This window comes from Cololabis saira, chromosome 12 (genome assembly GCF_033807715.1).
Source record: "Cololabis saira isolate AMF1-May2022 chromosome 12, fColSai1.1, whole genome shotgun sequence".
NCBI classification, from domain to species: Eukaryota; Metazoa; Chordata; class Actinopteri; order Beloniformes; family Belonidae; genus Cololabis; species Cololabis saira.
Genome location: NC_084598.1, coordinates 26,656,175 through 26,679,420, shown reverse-complemented (window position 1 = coordinate 26,679,420; position 23,246 = coordinate 26,656,175). Strand labels below are relative to the sequence as shown.

At 38.3% G+C, this 23,246-nt stretch overlaps 1 protein-coding gene across 3 annotated transcripts in view; it reads right to left on the bottom strand.

Moving 5' to 3' along the window:
* The window catches only part of cpne5a (copine Va), an 87,346-nt gene that overhangs the window by 24,974 nt on the left and 39,126 nt on the right, over window positions 1–23,246 (bottom strand). For all 3 annotated transcript variants that reach the window (XM_061736262.1, XM_061736263.1, XM_061736264.1), the window contains 7 exons: window positions 21,210–21,273; window positions 11,632–11,735; window positions 11,285–11,389; window positions 9,138–9,179; window positions 8,871–8,946; window positions 6,261–6,314; window positions 5,665–5,726 (listed from right to left, as the gene is read on the bottom strand). In XM_061736262.1, coding sequence (XP_061592246.1) covers window positions 5,665–5,726; window positions 6,261–6,314; window positions 8,871–8,946; window positions 9,138–9,179; window positions 11,285–11,389; window positions 11,632–11,735; window positions 21,210–21,273 — 507 coding nt within the window. The remainder of the gene's footprint in view (window positions 1–5,664; window positions 5,727–6,260; window positions 6,315–8,870; window positions 8,947–9,137; window positions 9,180–11,284; window positions 11,390–11,631; window positions 11,736–21,209; window positions 21,274–23,246) is intronic.

Below are 23,246 nucleotides of genomic sequence, written 5' to 3'. Positions count from 1 at the left end.
AGACAGACTGCAGTTTTAGTGACTGAAGGGTTGTGTTTCTGAGTGGGTGGTCAGCAGCGCCAGGGCGCCACAGGGGACTGTGCTCTCGGTGTTTCTCTTCACTCTGTGCACCTCACACTTCCAGTGCACCTCAGAATTCTGTCATCTTTAGATCGCTCTGCAGGATGTGGAGTTTGTCGGTGGTGGGCCAGGAGGGTGAAAACAGAGAAGCGGTGGACGGTGGCATGGTGAGGTGGAGGCTGCAGTTCCATCTGCAATAGTCGGGTGGGGTAGCTGCATCAGAGCCAGCCGCTCAAAGAAATTGAACAAGGTGAGGAAATATGTCATATGTATTTTATATAAAAATTTGACATATATATGCCTTAGGTTCTTACCAGCATGGTATTAACCATTAATACGTGTGCAGACAAAAAAAATAAATGAATAAAAGAACAAGGGGATGAGGAAGGCTGGCTCATGTATTGGGTACGTCGATGGATCTCTGTGTTTTATGGTTTTCCCTTCCCGTCAAATAAATGGATCATCTTGTCAGAAGGTCTGCAGAAGTCTGGTAATGATCCATTCATTTGGATCAGGATGATGGACATGGGAAACATCTGAAACGTTCAGGGTAGTGGCCCTCTGCGATCTGGACTGAGGAACGCTGCAAGAGTCTTCTTCATGTTTGCTAAAATACACACTGCTGGAGATCATTTCTGCCCACTGCTATAACCTTTCACAATGACTCTATAGTGACTTTATAACACTGACAGACTGACTACAAGAGCCATTAATACCATTTTATTAAGTTGAATTGAACTGAACTTTTAAAACAGTCACAATTCAGTCTTTAAACGTTGCTATAGTGACCTTATTAGTGTAGCCTACAGCTAAAGGTAGATTAATCGAACATCCTCAGTTGATGGTCCTGCCTTACCTGCGTAGCAGTAAACTTGAATGTCAGGAGACCAGTTTTTTAACTTTATAACTTTGTTGGCCTTTAATTTGGTTCAAATTCATAAGCTCAATAAGCAATGTTTTGCTCAAAATGAACCTGATTCGACAAAATCAAGTGAAAAAAATCAAGTCACAGAGAAAAAGAAATGCTGTCTGTAGCCATCTACACTCTCCTACTACTCTCCTGCAGAAACGAAGCCTTTTAATGGGTCGCTAGAAAAATATCTGTCATGGTTAACCGGAAAATTAATGACTGTGAGAATAAGTAAATACAAATAAATGAACATATAAACGACTTAATAAACTGTGTGTGTGTGCGTTTGTCACTTTTGGATTTGTGTTGTCCTTCTAATCTAAAAATAAGATTGTGTTTGGGTTTAGGGCCATTCATTAACATGATGAGTGCGGGTTAATGTTTCATTAAATCTTCTACAGCAGTTACTCCAATTCTGAATGAAATGGGACAGCTCACTTAGATGGCAGTCTGAATGAATCTGTGATGGTTCATGCTTTGCTCCCCTGCCTCCAGAGACAGCATCTTTCTTTCTCTTTTAATACAAACATCTGGATCTTATTTCAAACTGATGGTTAGATCAAGATCTCAGTATCAGTCTGATTCTGGATTCTAAATTGAGTCATTCAAATTATATTTTATTGTACATCTGGTATCTCAACTATTTGAATTTGAACTAAATTGAAAACAAATAACGACGATTTCATGACGACACCTTGGCTGAGATTTGGAGACAAACATACACTTCTATTAGCCGTAACGTATGGAACCAGCTGCAAATACGGTTTTCCACATGCAAATCTGATGTTATCAAGATCCGTTAATGAGAAATGAATTACAATAGCTGTAGCATCAACCTCAGCACCCATCCATTTTCTCTGCCTGTTTTATCCTTTGCGGGGTCAACCTCAGCACACAAATAGCACTTTTAGAGCTTCTTCTCTCAGAACAATCGATTGTCTTAAAAACTTTTTTTTTTTTTAAACCCATAAAGTCCAGGGTTTAACCTGTTCATCACCTAACGATAACTAGGATGGGCTCCAGTCCCCCTGCAACCTGGAAACAGAGGAAACGGGTATAGAAAATGTGTGGATGAACCTGCAACAAACTAACAATCAAAAAGTATGCTGCATTTTTTTTAACAAAATGGCCTGGATGGAAGCAGTTCAAAACATTTATATATAATCAGAACGGGACAGACGCTTCATGTGTAGATGTTCTCTTTCTCATTTGGCTCAAATGCTGAGAGGAAAACAAAACATGGTACTGCAGTTAGCATTGGTTCTTCCCCTTGGAGTTTGCCACAGCAGATCATTGCGCTCCACATATTGATTTGGCACAGATTTAGGTTGGATGTCCTTACTCCCACATCTCTCCTCACTTTTCGGGGCCTGCGACCAACACTATTAGAAATCTGGCTTGTTAATGCTAATTATTGTAAAACCACGGGGAAGTGTGAACATATATACATGACTTCCCTGAACAGCTTCTCATAAATCATATTAGCTCCACTATGTGAATGCTGCCCTTAAATAAGAGAGCAGCAGTCCAGACTTCTTTCATGTTATTGATGATTAAAAAGTAAAGTAAAAGTATCAGGGATGCCTCATTACCTGACACAGACACACATACTTGATACCAGGTTAATGAAAAGCAGAGCAAGTCTGAGAGTGAGCTATATTATAACCAAATGTAATGTAAGCGGACTTTGAAAGGGGCAGCTTTGACATTTATTCGACTACTAATCACAATTATAGCCCAATGACATTGACCTTGTTCAGAATGACACTCTTCAGCAATGACATTTAAGTCACTGAATTCTGTCCTCAGCACTCTTTCATTTATGACTGGAGTCATATATACTAATTTTAAGGAAAAATTATAGTGTCATCCCTGATCAATGGCTTAGGAAAGGAGTCTTCGTCTCTGTATTTTAAAAGATTGATTTAGATAGATATATAATTAGCTATTTCTTCATTTCTTCAGATAAAATTCAAGATTCCAGAAGTGTTTGTTTGTCTTGAATAAATACATTATTATATGAGAAAGACCCAGCAATGGTGTATAATACCTTGACAATTTAGGATAGTTGTTGATAAATAAAAACCATTAACTATTGCACAATACTGTGAATAGCTGTATTAATTTATGTTCTCTTGCCTTTCTATTCAAGGTTTTTTTGAAAAGTATGACTGGAGCATTATTGATCCGTAATCATGCGCATATTATTTCAAATTGGATACCGTACGCTTGGTACGCTTATGATCTTCACACTAAAAATGTCTTTCCATATACACTTCACCCTAAAGGTGCAATTCTGCACTCATATTCACTGTTGCTTAAACAAGATACCTCGTATATCCTGGTGTGTCCTCTCACAAAACTCCTACATTTTCACTTTTCTTTCTTGGATTTCTGTGAAATTAACTGGTTAAAAATCCCTCAGGCACATACAGTATGACACTGACATCACTGCTTCCTAGAGGTTTGACTTATATTATTATATCCTATTTGTCTCCTCCAGACAATGAGTGTTTCACTGTTTTCATCAGATGCCTTGCCAAAATTCATTAACCAAACAACCAAAGTAAATACTTTAATCCAAACAGATTCTGTAGGAACTACAGGCAAAAATATTGGCTGATTTATGGAAAAAATGTCTATTTCCTTGTCTAAAAAAACAACAATAAAAACCTATGACACATAAAGCCATTACAGTATGTTACAAATAGTATAACATTGTAAGTTCATGTTCATGAAACCAGATGATTTATGAGCACCTAAATATATATGCTGATGGGAGTTAGCGTGCATGCTGTTCTCCCGTCACCTTGGGATACTGAATCAGAAACAAATGTAAACCTCCAGGAACGTATTTGGTGCGTGAGTGATGCTGCTGTATGTGTGGTTTCAGCATTTATATCGATTTGTTGTCGCTGGAGAAGGCCAACAGGACAGATCTGGGACATGTAGCCATCAGTCACAAAGCAGCAGAAACGCAAAACCCAGGAGGCTGGTGAACAACGGAGAAACATTTTCATATGTGACAGGTTGTCCACTCTTAACAAAACGTTCAGATTTCTTTGATTTCCTATCGTGATCATTCATGTCACTTTGCACTGCAGTTTTGACCATGGATACCATTGTTTCCTTTGTGGCTACGTTTTTTATCATAAATGAGAAATGAAAGGTCACTCAATAACCACAGCCATTAAAACTGATGGAAATGTGAACACGTGCTTGGATAGCCATGGACAGACGAAGAGCAGGGTAACGGCATGAGTCAGGGGAAGAAATACATTTAAAGCTACTTCACTAAATCTCACTCTAACCTTTTTCTGCCTTACTTCCAGTTATGACTGTCACCAACGTTGTGTCTCAAGCGCCCACAACAAGCACTAATGAACACTGATGTCCTCTATATTGCTGTTTCAACTTAAGTATTAACCCCCACCACTCCACACCACCAGCTGCAGTTCCAGCTCCCAATAAGAGTAATTTCAAGGCACTTTATACAGAAAGTAATCAGGTTTGAAGCAGTAAAATTAAATACAGTCCATTTCAAACAAATTATAATTCAACTCTATTTTCATTCAATCCAATTTGTTATAATGTATTTATAATCTATTACAATCCAATTCTGAAAACCCAATGGTTTCCATTTAAATTCACCTCCCTGCAGCGAGCATGCATGAGGTGAACGTGGAAAGGAAAATCTCCATAATTATCAGGAAAACACCTGCTGCAGAACCAGGTTCATGAAGAGCAGCCATCTGCCTCGACCAGTTGGGCTGCGCAGATTTTAATTTCACTTGTTAATATACATTCATTCTTGCATATCAAGCTTGCAGCCCATTCAGAAAAAGTTGGGAAAAATGAGAAGGAACTAAAAGTATGAAAATAAAAATACGGTAATCAAATATTCCTTCAAATGAAATTGAAAATCATATTATAACGTCAAAATACACCTTGGTGTCATTTAAATAAACAACTGGCCTTTGATGTTTCAGAGCAACATGTGTTGCCTTCAAAAACATGGGACAGGGACATCTGAGAGGCTCCTGGTACGAGACTAGGATCATCCAAAACTCCCTCAAATGCTTTTATGGTCTATCTACAGTTCCTTTTGCATGATGATCATCAAGAACAGACATGATTTTGTTGGTAATAGGGAAAACACATCCTTATTCACATCAGAGGTAGTTTATGAAATATAACAGCATAGTTATATGGTTTTGTTTATTGGTATATGTACAACACACACATTAGATTTGTGTCTAAATACATACGATGCTCGTCTTTGACTAAGTTTATCTGCTGAGTGAAACATAAACTGTCCCTATAAATCTTAACATGAATCAAACCTTCAGTGCTATAAACACCAGCACATGTAGTAAGGGCTCACTATCAGCTTTCATAGTTTAAATAGACACAGAAAGCACCTAATACTGACAACTTGAGGTAAACTATTTGCAATATCTATCCATAATTGTAAATCTGTGTTTATGTGGTATCTGTGTTAAAGACCATTTCTCTTGTTGGACTTTTCCCTTTTTTTTGTTTGCTTTTCATGTTGCTCTCTTCTAAGTATGAGTGAGCTATACATCATTTGAGAGTAAAGGGTGACTCTAAGACATTTTGTTATTTTATCCATGCTCCAAAGAGTCTAACAGAGTGACAGTGTATTGTTATGTGGGCTACTAGAGAAAACTTACCCTCCTTTGATGTAGTCAAGGAAAGTGTGCTCAGATTCAACAGTGAATGACAACAAGGACACCTGAGGAAAAACAAAGGACCAAACAGATTATCTCATGCTTGATGATCAAATAAATTATCAAGTATGAAATCAATTCCACTTAACAATGACCTCTAACAGTTAGCCACTAATAGTGCTCATGCAGCGCATTAGTATTACAATCACTTAACTTCAGCACAGTCGTAGAATCAACGGATGATCGGCATGATGGATAACTAATCACAGATTTTAATCAGAGAGTAACATCACTAAGCGAGAGCAGAAACAAAGCTCCAGTTCATTTGTAAACATCAATCACTACTTCATTAAAAGGAGTTCCCTAATGCATTTGATTATTCATCCCATCGGAGGTCACCATAATGTTTTCGCATCCACATTAGAGTCAGTACATAGATCACAAGCTATGGGACTGGGGATGGAGCAAAAACATTAAACAGAGCCGAGCTGATTCATGCAATCCACTCAGTGGAAACTTCCTGATTCATACAAAAGCGAAGGGGGGTAGGACTGTGAGTGCACCAGGAGATTCGCCCTCAATTTAGATCACAAACTTACCGTCCCAGAGTTGATGTATCGCTTTTTCTTTAGTTTCTTCTTAGCATTCACCACCTGGCATAAAGGCAGAATAAAGAGGATAATGACACCGTAAACATGGAGCACATTTCTTCCTGTGCACCTTTGGGGTAATAATAAAAACATCTTTGGCTGTAAGGGTAATATAGCACATGGGGATGAATCCAATAACTGCAGTTGGTGAGAATGAGATGCCATTGATCATGCCTTGATTATCCAGGAGGAGTTTAGTAAACAGCTACTCTGTATCCTGCATGCACGCCACAAACCTTCAGGACAATGAAGCACTTGGCCCATATTTCAGTCCCATAATAAACAATATGATAACTTCAAGCTAAATGAATTAATCTGACTCAGGAAAGGTTCCACTGGAGTGGAGGACATTCTGGTGACAAAACATCACATATCACATCTTGAAAGTCATGAGGAGACTTTTGTTGACAAGCAAGTAACCATCTTTCAGGACCTACTACAGTTTATTATCCAACCAGGGTTTCACTGAGTCAGCGCTCATCTGGTCGAAGCAGGCAGCGCTTTGAGGATCCCTATCTTTGTTTTCTCAGCTACATTTAACATGACTTGTACTGCTAATTGAGAAGATCCAGAAACATATATAGATGTGTCCACAACTGCCCAGATTATTAACTACCTGCAGTTTGTTAGAGTGAAAAGTTGCGTGGGAGATCAGCAGCAGAGGAGCACCGTAGGGGACTGTTCTCACACTTCCAGAACAACTCAAAGTATCCTGATATTAGTCAAATTATATAGACATGTATAAACTTTAATTGGACTATTACATCCTACAAAACTTTCATGTCAACTTCAGAAAGACACAGGAAACTTTACCAGCCCTACACTCCAGCAGAGATGGTGCAAAATAGGTTTCATACTAGAAAAGAAATCACAATTTTGACATGTGAAACCACAGCAACCGTCCCTGGTAAGAGGAATATGGACATAATAGAAGTTCTGGAAAGCTGCAAGAGTCACATAGACATATGGGGAGTAATGTTCCCAAGTGTCATTTATCGAGCTATAAACTCTGAAGCGTAAACAGACATAAGAATGGAAAATCCCATAATGCAACTCGTTAAAACCGCATAAAAGGAATATTGTCTTGTTTAGAATAAGGTAAATAGTAATGTTTACATATTTCTCTACTCTGCTCTTTCATGGTCTGCACCCACATAAGGCCTACACCGGGATTGTGTGGCGGAGCTGCACTTGCAGACGTCTGCTTGTGTAACAGCATCGGAGCCAGTCACTTAAAGAGACTCAGCAAACTGATGAAGAAGGATGGCCTTGTTATGGCCACTGCCAGAAAAATGACTGATGAGCACAGCAAGCTCAACAATTACATCACTTTCCGCTTTTAATGGAAACTGCATTCAAAGCTTGGATCTAAAAGCATGTATGCATGTATTAACAGTGAGCAGGGTCAAATATCTCTGCTGCTACGTGTCTATGCCCAAACACAAAGCTGCCGCCCGGAGGAAACTGTGTAGCGCGATAAAGTAACAAGTGTCCCATTCTTTTCCTTTCTTCTCCCTCCTCTACCTTTCTGTTCTGTCTGTGATCTAAAGCTACTCAGCTTTTCCTAAAAAGAAATAGCCTCATAGCGCTCTGACTCAGCCACTGCCCGAGTTCATATTATATGACAAAAATATCAAATGCAGTTTTAGTGGCAAGTACACTTTTTAGGTTTTATGTGTATAGAAATGAAGAAAGCTTATTTCTGCAGCTTGTTCTGTATTCACAGTCTCTGTCAGGAGTATAAATGTTCCTGCTGATGGTGAATGACTTGTTGAATAGGGTGTGAGGAAGCTGCTCTTTCCTTTTCTCATTAAAATACAAAAGCTTTTGATGACAGGTAATAGATACACTTCCCTCTGCTGTGTCAGCAGCGTGAAAGGGCATCTTGCATGAAACCAACTGTTTCTGCCTTCTATTTGTTTCCTGGAAATTATGGACAATTCCCCTGCTCACTTTATTTATAGCCCTCATTCTTTTATCCAGCCAACATCATGACTGAGTCAGAGACTAAAGTACAATGTCAAGGGCTTTAACGTCTAACAGAATCGGTATCAAAGGTTTTAAAATCCAAATATTCCAAATAGAAGACTTGAATTAGCTTAATAGATTAGTTATTTTTGATTTGTATTGCCACCACACAGATATAATTCTCCAACTGGTCTACTGTACCCCTTCACTTCTAGGGTGAGGACAGTCACAGGATGTTTGCTCTTAATCTCAAATGGTCCCAGTTTAGCTCAAAGAAGCAAGACTGAGCTGAGCCAAAGGGAAAAAACTGATCTGTTCATAAATTGAAGTAAGTTTATCATGCTAGATTTGGATACTCATCTTATGATGGTATTTGTGCTTTTTTAGGCATGTTTGCTTGTTGCGCTTCACTGTGCATGTATAGTGATTCATAAATCTTTCAGAGCTGACTATAAATAGGTGAGCATCATCACCTGAATCGTACTTTTTAGTATTGTTAAGAGGAAGGAACACGCAACTGACAGCATTAAATGTCCCCAAAACACACCAGGACCTATAATCTGAGTCAAATCTGAGTGACACTCCACCCACCTCATACACGTTTAGCTGGCTCTGACCCCGGCACAGCTCTTTGTAGCTTGTGATGAATTCACCGATGAAATCATGACTGGCAAATACAAGTGTGTCGGCATGTGAATGGTTAATAGAGGAAAAATGTCACAACAACCACAATGTCACATGTAGAGGTATTGCAATAATGATTTATAAAAAAATGACCAATCAGAAGAAATTCTGTGATAAATAAGACTTTCTGTTCTCTTCATGATTGTGACTGTTCTTTTTAGATAAACATTGTACCTCCCGTCTCTGTCCCAGTCGTACACTTCTACCTTGATCGTCCTGCAAAAGACATCAAAGCACAAGAGGAAAGATTGTAGTAGGACATTTATGCAATATGTGAGTTGTAGTTGCATCGTCCTTGAGGAAGAAGAGAACGTCATGAATTACACAGCACAAAGCAAGTTAGAGAAGCTCACTTCATTAAATGAAAGGGTGAAATAAATAAGTCAAAAAGAGCTTGGTTTGTCTTTTGCATATAAAAGACACAAAATACTTTCTGACAATCTAATAACTGCATCATATGTCTCTGTGAGAGTAAACTCCTTAACACATCAAAACACCCACAGTTAAAAATGTATTAATTTAAAACAAATCAATGTCAATGACAAATCAATCTCCCAGTCAAGCATTTTAACAACACAAAGACCGATATAAATTAACAAAGCACCATTAAACCAAAATAAAAGCCCTTTTTTTAGAGCCTGTTGATCAACTGGCACCAATATTAATGAAATGTTTTCAGCCGAGCATGTGTCTCTTAGGAGACATCGACAGCGCTGCCAAACACATGAAAATAACCTCTGAGAAACGGGCATATCTTCAAAGCTCCAGAAATAGCTTAGAATGTGAAAAATCAAATAAGTTAGCCTGAGAAAATCACTAAGAATAAGGGAAAAAAATGTCCTCTCTCCATCTCAGCTGGAAGGGAAAAAATAGTGCCTTTGCCCTACCATCAGCTGCTGTCAATCACGTGTCAGATGGTCAAGGGGGAGGCAGGATGTTGGAGAGCCATCCTGTTTTTCTGACCTGAACTCATTCTGTCTACACCTTTTACAAACATGATAAACACGCTGCACCAAGATGAGACATAGACATTGTCGTGAATCTGCACTAAAACAGTCGCTGTCCCCTTCTAATTACTGAATCAAAATATAATACAACCATAAATTAAGAATCAGAGTGACAAAACTTTTAGTTTTAACTATCTGGTCACAAAGTATGGTTATTACAAGAGTTTTATCAAATTCACACAAGGCTGCAAATGTGATTGCAAAGAGCCAATAAGTGGTTTATCATCATCATCATCATCATCATCATCATCATCATCATCATCATCATCATCATCATCATCATCATTTTTTGCTTTCTATTATAAAAGAAACACAAGAGGGTGGAAAAGTGAAGTTGGAAGTATGGGCCCTTTCTAAGCTGAAGCATCAGCCACCCAGTTGAGTCAGAAAATACTATGAATCACTGCAGGAACTGGCGGTAAAAACCATTCATCAAAATGATGTAAAAGTAAATTCATTTTAAAAGGACGTTGAAATTGCTCTATTTCTGCTTGGAATATATATATATATATATATATTACAAGAAAAGTGGAAAGCGGTCAAATAACTGATGCCAAAAAAAAAAAAAAAGGAAATCCTCAAAGACGATCAGGCATCTTTCATGCTTCTGCTCCATCTGTCTGACCCAATTAGCTTCTCTGGGCAGGTGAGTCCAAACAAGATTGAAGCAAAGAACCTTTGCTGACACCTGGTGTGTTGGAGGGGGTGCAGTTTAACATGTCATGCCTCTTCAATCTTGTGGCTACCTGGGTCGACCCAATTCTGTGCTTTAGCGCGCACACACACACACACACACACACACACACACACACACACACACACACACACACACACACACACACACACACACACACACACACACACACACACACACACACACCACAGCATCTTTCTTCATTCCAGCTGGCTGTCAACATGTCTAGAAGATAAGTACAGTCCATCTCCGCCATGCTATCTTTGTTTATCAACTTCTTTTTATTTATTTTGCTGCCAAAACCATTTCTGTTCCTCAAGTGTCTTGTGTAGACCGTTTTTTGATTTCACTCTGAAGTGAAGCAGATAAAATAGAAGACGCCGCTGCCAATCAGAAACTTGAAAAACTCTAAAAATCTCTCACACTTTGTTGGCAAATTAATAAACACTCAGAGAAGGCAGTATGTCATCAGTCATAACTATAGTAAATATTAAATTAAAGAAGTGTCAGTTGCTCCCTATATAGGGTTCAACATATCGTTGATTAAGAAACTTGTAATGAAACAATAGACTTAACTGAATCGATAAAAAACAACAAACTTAACACATCACTGAACTTACCTGTCATAATCTCCATTACACAGCGCCCTCACAGGAATGGAGAAGGGCTGCCACACAGGGTTCAAAGTATTCTTTACTACCTCAGTCTTGTGACAGATGGTGAACCTGGAGCAGAAAATCAACAGAGACCTGTAATCCCAAAACATGCATCTCTAAAAATAAAAGCCAGTAAAAAAAAACTTTACTTTGCAAGTACTTTGCCCCTTTACTGATTATAACTGTATGCAGCTGAGTTAAGAGCTCTCAGTCTAATTCTCCTGACCGTGGTACTCTTCTTGGATCTTTGGATATGCCTTAACACCTTACAAAGACGTCAAATTTGAAAAAGACTTAAAAGACAAACTCACGTGCCATCCTCGTTACTTCTATAGAAGACCATGAAAGGGTCTGACTTTCCAAAAAAATCCTTTTTATCCAGTTTATTGGCACAGAACTGCATGGTGGCATAATCCTAAAAACAAAGTGACAAACAGAGTCAAAGCAATGGAAAGTGTAAATTAATATTTACATAGATACAAAGATATGTAAAAAGACTGTTGAAAACATGTAGTCCCATCATTAGGGCCCGAGCACGAGGGTGCGAGGACCCCACTTAAATTGAGCTGTTTATTGTTATTATTATTATTAATATACTTTTTTTTCGGGGGGAGGGGTTGCCTAATTTAACTAGCTTTTTTGGGAACTTTTGGCCATACTCCAAAACTCAACACATTTTGTACACCCCTCAGGTCTGGTGAAAATGTTAATATGTCAATGGTGCCTTCCCAAATAAAGAGGATTTTTTTCATAGTTTAGCCATATCTTCATGTTTGATCTGCTCATAACAGACTAATCTTGTTGTTAGAGGAAGTATCTACCGTGATTATTGCAAGTTCCCTACTTCTTAAAATGATCAGACATGCTAAAAATACTTAAAATGTTGATGATGGCTCACAAAAATAATAGTGGTTTTATGGGAAAAGTAATAATCTCTCAATAAAGATGGAATTACCTGAGAATATTTGTTCCCCTTGAACATATGAGACCGTTGCACCTCCTTTTTGGTTTAAAACCTGACAGCAAATACTTTCAACTTTCAAAACTATTTTGCCCTTATTTCTTTATATAAAATAAAATCCTATTAAAGATTTTCTAATTTATGACAATTATTTGTTTATTTAATAAAACTTGAGGATAACAGGATGGACTATGACATGTCAGGGTGTACGTGGGCATAACAGGGTGGACAAAAGTAAACAAAAAGAGAAAAAAAGTAGGTTAAAACAATATGGCACGGCAGCTCCATCTTCAGAACACTGCCAAATACATCATATCACTTCCTTTTAATGAATACTAGCGAAACAATGAAAACATCCTGAGAAAATCTGTCATTTTAACTGAATGAACAGTTGAACAATAAGGAAACAACAAAACCCTTTTCTCAATTTCAGTTTGAGGGTGAACTCAGTTTGCAATCAGTAGAGAGAAGCAGGGGTGGAAATAGCAATTTGTGGCCCAGTCTGTGTCAATTACTGTAACTCAGCCATACATTGTTTAATATGGTCCAAAGTTGGTGCGTATATTTGCAGTCCAACTTCAAAACACACCAGCAGTGTAACATTCAGGAAAACCTGTAGTACCACATGTTGGCAACAGGAAATACTGTATGCATTGTATTATGTTTTGCATTGTCCTAGACACCAAAGATTTTCTGTGTGCATGATCAGAGTGCAATGTTTCTACTGCTGTTTTAAGTTGTTTATTGGCTTTATATCTCTGCTACTATGATAAGCACTTTGTAACACTGTATTTAAAAGTCATTATCACAATAACCTAAAAATTTAATATTGCAAACTTCTGCTATGGACACATTTGCTGTCATGTGTTATATGTGTAAAACTGTTCTATGTGTAAATATATCACAATGTTGAAAAAATGTAGACTTGTCCACCGTGTTATGGTCCACTCATCATGGAAACATTGATGACGGGGTGGATGACGACAAGTAGGACATGTATTGCTCATTTTAGCTTTTAATGAGCAGATGGTGGGTCTTCAGCTAGCAAAGTGCTTCAGTGTTGAAGATGACTGTATACTATGTATCAAATATATTTTGAATTTCTGATTTTTCAAAAAAATTAACACATCCAACTACAAACAGAATAGGATGAAAATTGGGAAATATAAGGCAGGAATTTTATGTATTTGCGTCAGTTGTCCCAACTCCCAGTTAAGAAAGACAAAATGGTTTTTGAGGATGTTACTAATCCCTTCAGTCGATCTGTTAAATGTTCAGTTAATGTTTAACATTATTATAGTTGATCAAAGTTACTGATTTTATTGAACATGTTTATAAAAATAAGGAAATATAAAAAGTATTTTAACGTTGTGTCTTTTAACCTATTTTTGCCTTCACTGAAGTTAGTGGAGCAGCATGAGGGACATGCCAAAATTAAGTACAAAGAATGAAAGAAACTGGTGGAAATCCATGTCCAGACTTGTCACCACACTCGTGTGTGTAAATGTTTGCTCATTTATACCCCAGGAAAAATAGTTGCTGCTGAGGCAGCAACTAATGGGGATCTGAAATAAATAAATAAATAAATAAATATACCAGAACCTCAGAAATGTATTATTTTTCTATGTCAATGATGAATGAGTGACTTTGATGGGAACACCAAAAGTACTTTATAGTGATATTGACAATGACCAACGCTGCTTGCTGCTTTAATATACTTGGATTTTTGTTGTACTCTTTTATTTTCAATGCATTTTCAATATTTTTATGTAAAGCACTTTGAATTGTCTTGTACATGAAATTAGCTGTACAAATAAACTTTGAAACTTGCTTTTTATTTCCCTTCACTTCACTTCAACCACAGCTCTGTGATTACAGCCTCTCAAAGCTGCTTCTGCGAGTACACAAATCTGCTCTCACGCATCACAGGTCTACATTCTGACTTTAGTAACACAGGTTGTGATAAAAGTATTTCAAAACTAATTTGCATCTGCAGAGGTGAGCAGTGAGAACAGGGGGGTGAAGGGTTGGGGGGGTTTGTGGTGATGGCAGGATCAGCCAAGGGTAGATCAATCACAGTGAACGATTGAAGCTCGGGGTAGCTTTCATGTCTTCCCTCTTTTTCTGTATCTGCTGAGCAGCCGTAAAAACACAGAGGGTTTGTTTTTTATTCAGAATTCTCTGAATAAAAAACAAACTTTTTCTTGGAACTTTTAGGTTAAAGTCATAATCAAGACATTTTGGTATGTCTGTAAACAACCAACTGTGTCATGTTGAGCCCTGAAGGAGGTTCACCAACTCCCTGAATGTATAGGAATAAATCATCTTTCGGAAAGTTGAGGGGTACCATAAGAAGCTGTTTCATCTATAGGATTTTCTTTTTAGATCAGAGCCTGTTACCCTCCCTGGATGACAAACTTGAGTTTACCTCCCTGTTACCTGAAGCCGGGTTGAGGGGAGGGAAGAGGAGGCATTATTGAGTGGTAGCCTACGTAACATGATGGTCGTTTGTTTGGTTAACTGGCTTCATCAACATCAGAAGACCTGGCTGACGCAGCGCTGGGTGCAGCAGAAGGAGTGTGTGCCAAATCCATGCTACCTTGAAAGGAAACAGGATTTGTGTTCGTTCACCACGAAAACTTGTTTCTAAGGCTCTTCAATTTGTTAAAGCAGCACAATGTAACTTTCAGCTTTTGTTGAGTTTGGCGGCTCCTTTGAACAAAAGCGGTAGTGCTTTACCAGAAAGAACACTACGTTTACCATGAGCACCAGCGCGTACTGCCGGAAAACTCCTGTCCCCGTCGCGTGCATTTGTTTTGATATTGAATGAGAGAAGATGGGACGGACTTTCAAAACTACTTTTCTGTTTTCAGCGGTCGTTTGCAGGATGGATAGCGAAGAGGTAATGTATGTATTTTTGGCTAAACAATATAATATGACGAAGTTGAAAATCACTAATTTCAACTTGATTTTATTAGTGAAGTCAACCCCGTCCCCCTGTTCTGTTTCAGCGAGATAATGCGCCCCAAATTACATATACGCTCTGGTTTTGTTCTACTGCACCTTTTTCCTGTCACGTTTTTTAGAGGGACTTCGTCATAAATTAGTAGTCCAACATACTTACTGACAAAATTAAAAAAAATACTTTATAACCTGTGAATAACTGTATGTTTTGCAGATCAGCCCTGCACAATTTTACAGTTCTCAGGAAAAATACTAGATATGTTCTATACATTTTCTTTGCATTGCATTCTTTCCTCTAGTGCTGTAATTCTATTCAATTGTATTATTTTATAAAGCTTCCTCATTGCCAATTACACAATTTTATGATCACTATTATTATTCTGTGTCTGTTGTTGATATTGTCAGTAATTTTGGAATTACCAAAACCCAAGACGAATGTGAAAACATTCTAATTTTGATTGTTATTGAACAGAGAACTCTACATTTACATTTGTATCATAACAATTCTGTCTCTTGTTTTATCTCCATAAATCCCCATCGGTCGGACATCCCTCCTCGTCTTTCAGCTCACGCCAGCGAGTGAACGCCGGGCCAATGTTTATTCTTGTCCAGGCATTTAGCTTGTTACTCTCCCACTTTCTTTTTTCCGCCTTCTCCGTTAAAACTTTTTATTTTCATGGATTTTTCGCTGCTTCAGCCATGATAACAACTCCGCGTTTAGCTCACCACCAGTTCTGCTGAGCTCTGCGCTCCACGCCCCGCCCAGCTTTCGTCTCGACTGCAAATCGGGAAGGAGGGGGAAGTGACGTATGCCATAAAGCAGTCAAAGCCGTAAAAATGTGTAGTTTTTTAGTGTGGAAGGGTTCCTACCATGCACCTCAAAGTTACATAGTGCCAGTGAAGGCGATACAGACCCCTCAGACCATGACAGAGGTGTCATTAAACCTGTTGGAAGTTGATGTACCATCACAATGACTATGGAAATATTATATTAAGGTGGAAAAGTTACATAGTGCTGCTTTAATGATGTGATTTTTGTTTCTTGCAAAGATGCGGCCTGTCATTTTAATTGGCAGTTGCATATTACAGTTCCGTAATTCGTTGATCTACTGTATGCCGTCCTCAGCTCTGAGGATGAGGAAGTTGTGGACGTCCTCATTTTTTAATCAATAAATCCCACCCAGGACCCGGCACTCCACGTCAACCTATTTACATCAGCGCAGACATATGTTTAAGTATAACCTTGGAGGGGTCCAACTCGACACCCGGTGACACACTAAGTTGGGGTAATAAACACAGGGTATCCTGCAATGAAAAAGGGGGTCATGAAATAGCAAAAGAGGAGAAATAAAAGGACATGTTAATTTGGTGCCTGGAGTTAAACTAGAGTGTGAGTCGCTATAAGCTTACAATTTTGGACAACTGGAAAGTGAAAGTTTAAATGATTGAAGGAGAAAATGTATTTCTTTGAGTTTAAGCAGCATCTTATTCATATGCTATAAAGGCTATATGTTTTTGCACTGATTACTGTTTACGCAAATTAAATAGTTGCTCCGTTTGTTCATTAATGACTTAGCTTATGTGTTTTAAGATAACACAGCAACATGGGTGTCAATTTTATCAGCAGTTATATGGGAAAAGTATTATTTCAATGGCCAAAATCAGTGTTTTCACTGTTAGTCTGGCTTTTGCCACTTGTGACAAGTACGGTAAATTGTGTACATTGTGTGGTGGTTGTACATAAAATCAAATGAAATAAAAACATAAATACAAGAAAAGAATAGTCTACAAGTTTTTAACTGTCTTTGCATACTGTACGTAAATATAAATACCCCACAAGAAGAACAAGTTAGTGTGAACATTCATTGTGTCATGGTTTGGGTTTCTATCTGTTCCTGTTATATTTTGAAAGTCTGTGTCCTTGTGATTGAGTTCTGTTTTGACTTTCCCTTGTTCCCATTTGTCCTGATTGTTTTCACCTGCGTCTCGTCAAGTCCAATGAGTACGTCTTGTCATGTCTTCCCCCCGTCTGTACTGTTTCTTGCCACGGTTACTGGTTTAATCCCTACTGTACTGTTTTCATCCATACTGTTTTATTCATGTACGCCGTCCTGTTTCATTGGATTCTCAGTCTTTGTTTCTCGTTTAGCTTTTGTTAAAGTTAAATACTTTTGTCTGGAACTCCTGCAGCCTCAGTCTCCTGCGTTTGGGTCCTACATCTCCAAGTCGTGACACATTGTAGGTGAAAATTTCACATTCAAGCACCCTTTTTTTTCTACAGCATGCAGCATCTTGTTTTTTTCTGTGGCTTCAAATAAGTTTTGCACATTTTAGATTTTTTTTCTTTTTTTTTTATGTAAGTGCTTAAAAGTCCTCAAAATGTTATCATACATGTTCAGACTTTTGTCAAACAATTTTTCTTTATATTTTTCTTCTATACTTTGAAATGCATTCAACTTTAAATAAAAAAGATGAAAAGGATGTTGTAATTTCATGCTCTTACCTGCCCTTGTTTGCTCTCTGTTGTTTGTATATGCCTGTGCCAAAATATGAAAGCACTAAAGCACCTAATCAAAGGTAAGTGCTGACTGAATCATGGAAAAAGCAGATCAAAACCATCCACTGGGCCCTAGTTTCCAAAATTTGCAAATCCATTCATTACCATTTTTATTAAGCGAGGCCTGGGCTGAAAATACCTTACTTTTGCTGAATATAATTATTGCAACAATGTGAAGCATAATGCACGAAAGTCGAATTGGTTTTTAAAGCCATGCATGTTCAAGATAAAATGGATGTAAAGATTATAGCTTGAGATAAATGAGAAAGACTGGCAATATCTTAATTATACTCATTTAAGTATCACTTAAATGTTCAATGTTGTGTCAAGGTGAATGTCCATGCCTCTTAACGCTCTTGATTTCAAACAATCTCTCCTTGTTCATTAATCTGCATTTTGTTATAATGAGGATTTGTGGTGAGCACACTAGACGGTTGAATGTCCACAGCAAAGGAAAGGCTGCACAGATAAAAACAGCCTTCATCTCAATGCTGTATGGGCGTTAAAAAACATCTTGAGTCTTGAAACATGCAGCGCATGCAAGTTAAGTGTCCTTTCATCATATTTTTAAGTGCGAGATAGAGTGACACAAGAAGATATTTAGAGTCAAGTCTTTTTTTTTACCCAGCAGGTCCCCGGGCTTTTAGGTTTAGAAGAGCTACTATTTGATCTGAATCAGCACCGTGCTGAGCAGCGCCTCTATTGATTGCTTTGACCCACATCAGTGCGGCATGCCCTGTTTTCACCGACCCCTCACTAACCCCCATCACACCACTGCACACAGACACGGCACAGACCTGGATTTTTGTGAGGCAACAACCTCAAAAAAGATACGATAGAGAAATATATAGTGATATATGGGACAATAAAGCACAGAATAGGTCTTTATTATAACAATGTACTCTTGTAGACTTGTTGGCCTTTGACAAAAACATCACATTTTTTAAATATGTATTTCTGCTATTTAGAAAAGAAACGTATACTGTTACACAAAAGTTTGCATGTGTCAATTAACCAAGCCCTTTAAAGCCACCCTATATCCTGCAAATGCCTGACGCAGCCTCTAAAATTACACTATCATGGCAACACTGTGCCTTAAGCCTTCATTAAGCACAGATAACATACCCTCTTAGGTGCCGTGGAGTGTTCTCTCGTTAAGTGGGGGAAAGGCAGAACATTCATTTCAGCCAATGAGTTTCAGCAGCAGCAGCAGCAGGGGAATATTGAGTTAAGTCTTTGTGCTTTATCAAAATAAAAAAAATGAGAAAATACCCTGCATACAGGATGTAGAAGAGCAATGAGCACTGTCACTTTCACAAAGTGTAACTGGTCTCTCAGAGGGCTGCAAAGCGAGGCAGACAATATCTGAATCCGTGTTACATAACCCACTAAGGCATTCCCAGGAATTCAAACTGAAGGAAATCACCAAATGAAACATGCCAGAGGATTAGATGAACCAGACATTTGTACAGCTCCTTTGTTTGCATCAAGCACCACCTCATTCATTCAGGGGTTTGTCAATTGTGACGGTGAGCTTGAGCTGAAAGACTTCTGCAAACATGAGAGAGCCGCTTTCACACAGACAAAATTATAGCAAAGCTCAGTGTAGTTTCTTGAATCCAGTGATAAACTGGAAAATTATCAAAGCCTAGGGAAACTATCTCATAAAATCCACAACATGAATTATAATTACAGCTTAGTGTGATTAAATAGTAAGCTGCTGAGGATGTATTGTATATATTAATAACCAAGTGAACATTGTATGTATATTTAACTTGACTGACTTCTTGCAATACTTAAATCAAATACTGTACACCGCAGGCAGGTGGTTTACAGCTGTCGTATGTAAAGAGGTTTACTCAAAATGTAAATCTACCAGAGCTGTAGGCAGACCAGGAGGAAGTTCTTAAATAGAGACGACCACTGCTCAGCAGGCACACGCACTAGGGACAGCAACAGCCAAGAGAAAGTCTTTGATCCATGCAGAGGCTGTTTCTCTGTCTAATGACACCTGGCTAATCCACCACAAAGGTGAGAGCCAACTCTGCAGAACTTATCCTGTCAATTCCCACTCTGCTGCTCTCCCTGTCCCCAAACAAGAGCTGCAGCGTCCACGCATAGGCAAAGCAGCAGCTCTGCTGCCTCCATTTATTGCTAACAGCTGGATTCAAGAATGAACATCGTGCAGTTGGATGGTTGCACTGTTATAATTCAAAGATGTGGGACTTGTGCTGAAAGCAGTGACATCACAGCAACCCAGTCATCTTTCATTTTTTCAGTTTTTTTTTTTCCTCAAGCCAATGGGATTGTCATTTGGGTTTAAATTTGGCAGGTCTGGCATATCATGTCATGTCAAGTTTTTGTAACCCTAAATGACTCCAGAAGCAAGGAAACAGTAATGACCAAAACCAGTAATGATCATTCGTATTCATTTTATTGAATCGAAACTTGAAGTGCTGCTTTGCGCCACTGTTTCTAACTCCTATCATCACTGATACGTTGCACCTGATGACTCATAGCAGTGCTTCAGTGGCTCTGAGCGCCGGCACTTTAGATAGGCAGAGCAGAATCCTTAATGGTGATCATGGCAGTTTCATTATCAGCGTGGACAATCGGCTTTACCTTAACAGGGTATTATTTATTTATGGAAAAAAAAAACATTAGAAAAGTCAAGTCAGCTACAACCAGTATCAAAACAGGACATTTTTTAATTGAATAAGTACAATAAGAAATAATAAATTTTTTTATTGTAAATAACTACATCATTACAGGTTTAAGGACATCATAAAACTTGCATACAATGGATTGATGGCTTTCGGTGGACCTTGGAAAGCCATCTAGTTTATCAGAGAAAAACCAGTTGTCCTGGCAGGCAAGTATTGTTGCACTCTCCTCTGCTCCACTGACAGCACCATAATGTGATTATTTACAATCTTCATTTAGCATTGTGGAGAGAAAGCCAATGAGCATTAGTGGGCATAGGTTATTAATGCAGACTCATGGTTTTACACGCCACACATGGGAGCAAATGCCTGATTTAGTGATTGGAAGGAAGGCAGTCTCATTAAATAGCTATTCAAACTCAAAGCTTATTCGCTATATACACAATTTCCAAATGACAAACGCATTTGCATGTTAACACAGCGTATCCTGCTCACTTAATAGGGACATTTATAGGGCAATACATCTCGATGACGGCAAGGATATTATAAACCTTCAGTTTATACTTTACTTCAGTTGGTTCGTGAGCATTGCTTAACATGCATTTTGCAGCAGTTGATATGTTCAAATAAACTGTAGTGTAGCAATCTTTAAGGTCACAGTTAAAATCAGATCAGCATAAACTGTAAAACATTTATTCTGAAACAGTATAAATCAAATAAAGAAGTTAGCAGGTCAAGACTCACTCTGCAGTTTCCCAGCTCCTCAACAGACAGGATGATGGTGCCACATGTTTTTCCAGGTATGCCTCTGTAAAAACAAACGCATCATTCACTCTTCCAGTAAAAATGCGCAGTTATCCACTGGACAAGTAAGGATTTTACAACAAGTAATACAAAGATGAATTATGTTGTACTGTAGAGTACCTACATGTCAACCACTATTGCATTTAAACAACGCTCCTCAAATCAGTGGCTGATTTTTTTCAGAAAAAAAACTTGACAATTTTTTGTCGATTCCAGCTTTTGAAAGACAGTCAATGCATTTCAGTCACAATGACCGTGTTCACATGAATCACAATCAGATAAATGCAGTACTGTGATTGAGAAACTTGTTAACAGCTACCTTAATCCAATTAAAGTCCTAATCAGAGTACACAATAATGTCATTGAGGCATGTGGAGTACGTCAATCATAGTTGCATTATTAAGACATGTAAAATCCTTAATTGGAATACTGTCTTGATTAAATTAAGGTCAATAATCAAATCAACACTGTTCATGTAAATGTAGCTAATTTTTTCTCTTCATTAAACAACTTTGATGTGTGACCTTCTGTACGAACAAACTGCATTTTGGCGAACTGTATTTTTTCAGGGTCATAATACAAGTGTGTTTTGACACAAATCTGAAACTTTTATCCAATGAGCCTATACAGGATATTACATTAGGCTGACATCTTAGCAGCTTTGATGAGCAATGGTTTACTACCTTAAGTCAATATGAAAGTTATAAAAGATATTTTTTTTTTCTATACAAAGTGAAATAAATTTTTTGAAACAATGAACTTATCCTATCTCTATTTGCCTGCATCACATTTCTCAGCAGTCATGCAGCTGTTTATTACATATTCCCCCTCCATGAGTGATCAATACATATCATCAAACCAAAAAAATAAATAAAAACGTCATCCTCCTCATCTGTGCTTCGATACATCATCTCTTAGCGCCTTGTCAACCACTGACAGGATAGAAAAAAAAAAATAGCAACAATATAGCTGAGAATGTCATTTGGCTATATTTTCTGAAGTGGATCAAAATGTTTTTTTTTTAACACCTTAATTTATTCTATATGCAATCTCACTAAGTATGAGAATTCGCTGTGGCTGTGAAAAAGTAGGAAGCCAAAACAGAACAAAAGTTCTTCCAGGTTTTCAATCATACAGTAGGCCTCCAGTGGCTGACACTCCTGTCATCTCTTTGTGTAAAGAAGCTAATTACATGCAATTCCTGGTGTGGCCTTAGCTGGAGTCCAATCATTACATCCTCATCAAGCTATGACAGCTGATCTTACTAATACTAGACTCCACTGCTAAACCTGAGGCAGCCTGTGCCAGCAGGAAAAGCTTGCATTATTAACATCGATCCAATGCACAAACCTGCAATAACTGAACTTTCAGAACTGGATTATGCCAGGGGACCTATTAAGAAACAGTACACTTTCCTCTTTCCTGTCTGCAGGAAGTATTGGCATTCTTTGAATGTCCTACAATGAAAGCGGTTTCCAGTGAGCTCTCTCTCTGAGTTTTCAAGGCATGTAGCACATCTGGAGCAATGCTTCAAAGACGCAAAATCAGCTTGGATCAATACCTAAACAGAAGTCTATAGCCAAAGCATTCCGATGTTATGTGCTGCATAACATTTATCAGGCCAAAAGGTAAATTGAAAGCAATGTATTCTGAAGGTGACCACTTAATTCTCAAGCTCTGTCTTTGAGGTCCAGGGAGACCGGGCTCAAGGTGAATTAACTATCTTTGAATTATTGATGATCACTTCAAGCCACCACCACACTCTTTGATGACACCTCAAAAACACGTAAAACTATCACCAATGAGGCCAGCAAGCTCTGCGCTCCGCCCCAGGTCATATTATTTCCCTGAGGTCATGGATAGGACTGAGTGGGAAATGAGACCAAGAAATTGGTCAAGACTCAGATCGAGATGCACCACTCTGCTCCAATCTCTGCCGCAGATAAGAGAGCAGGTAATAAAAGGCCAATGGTTTTT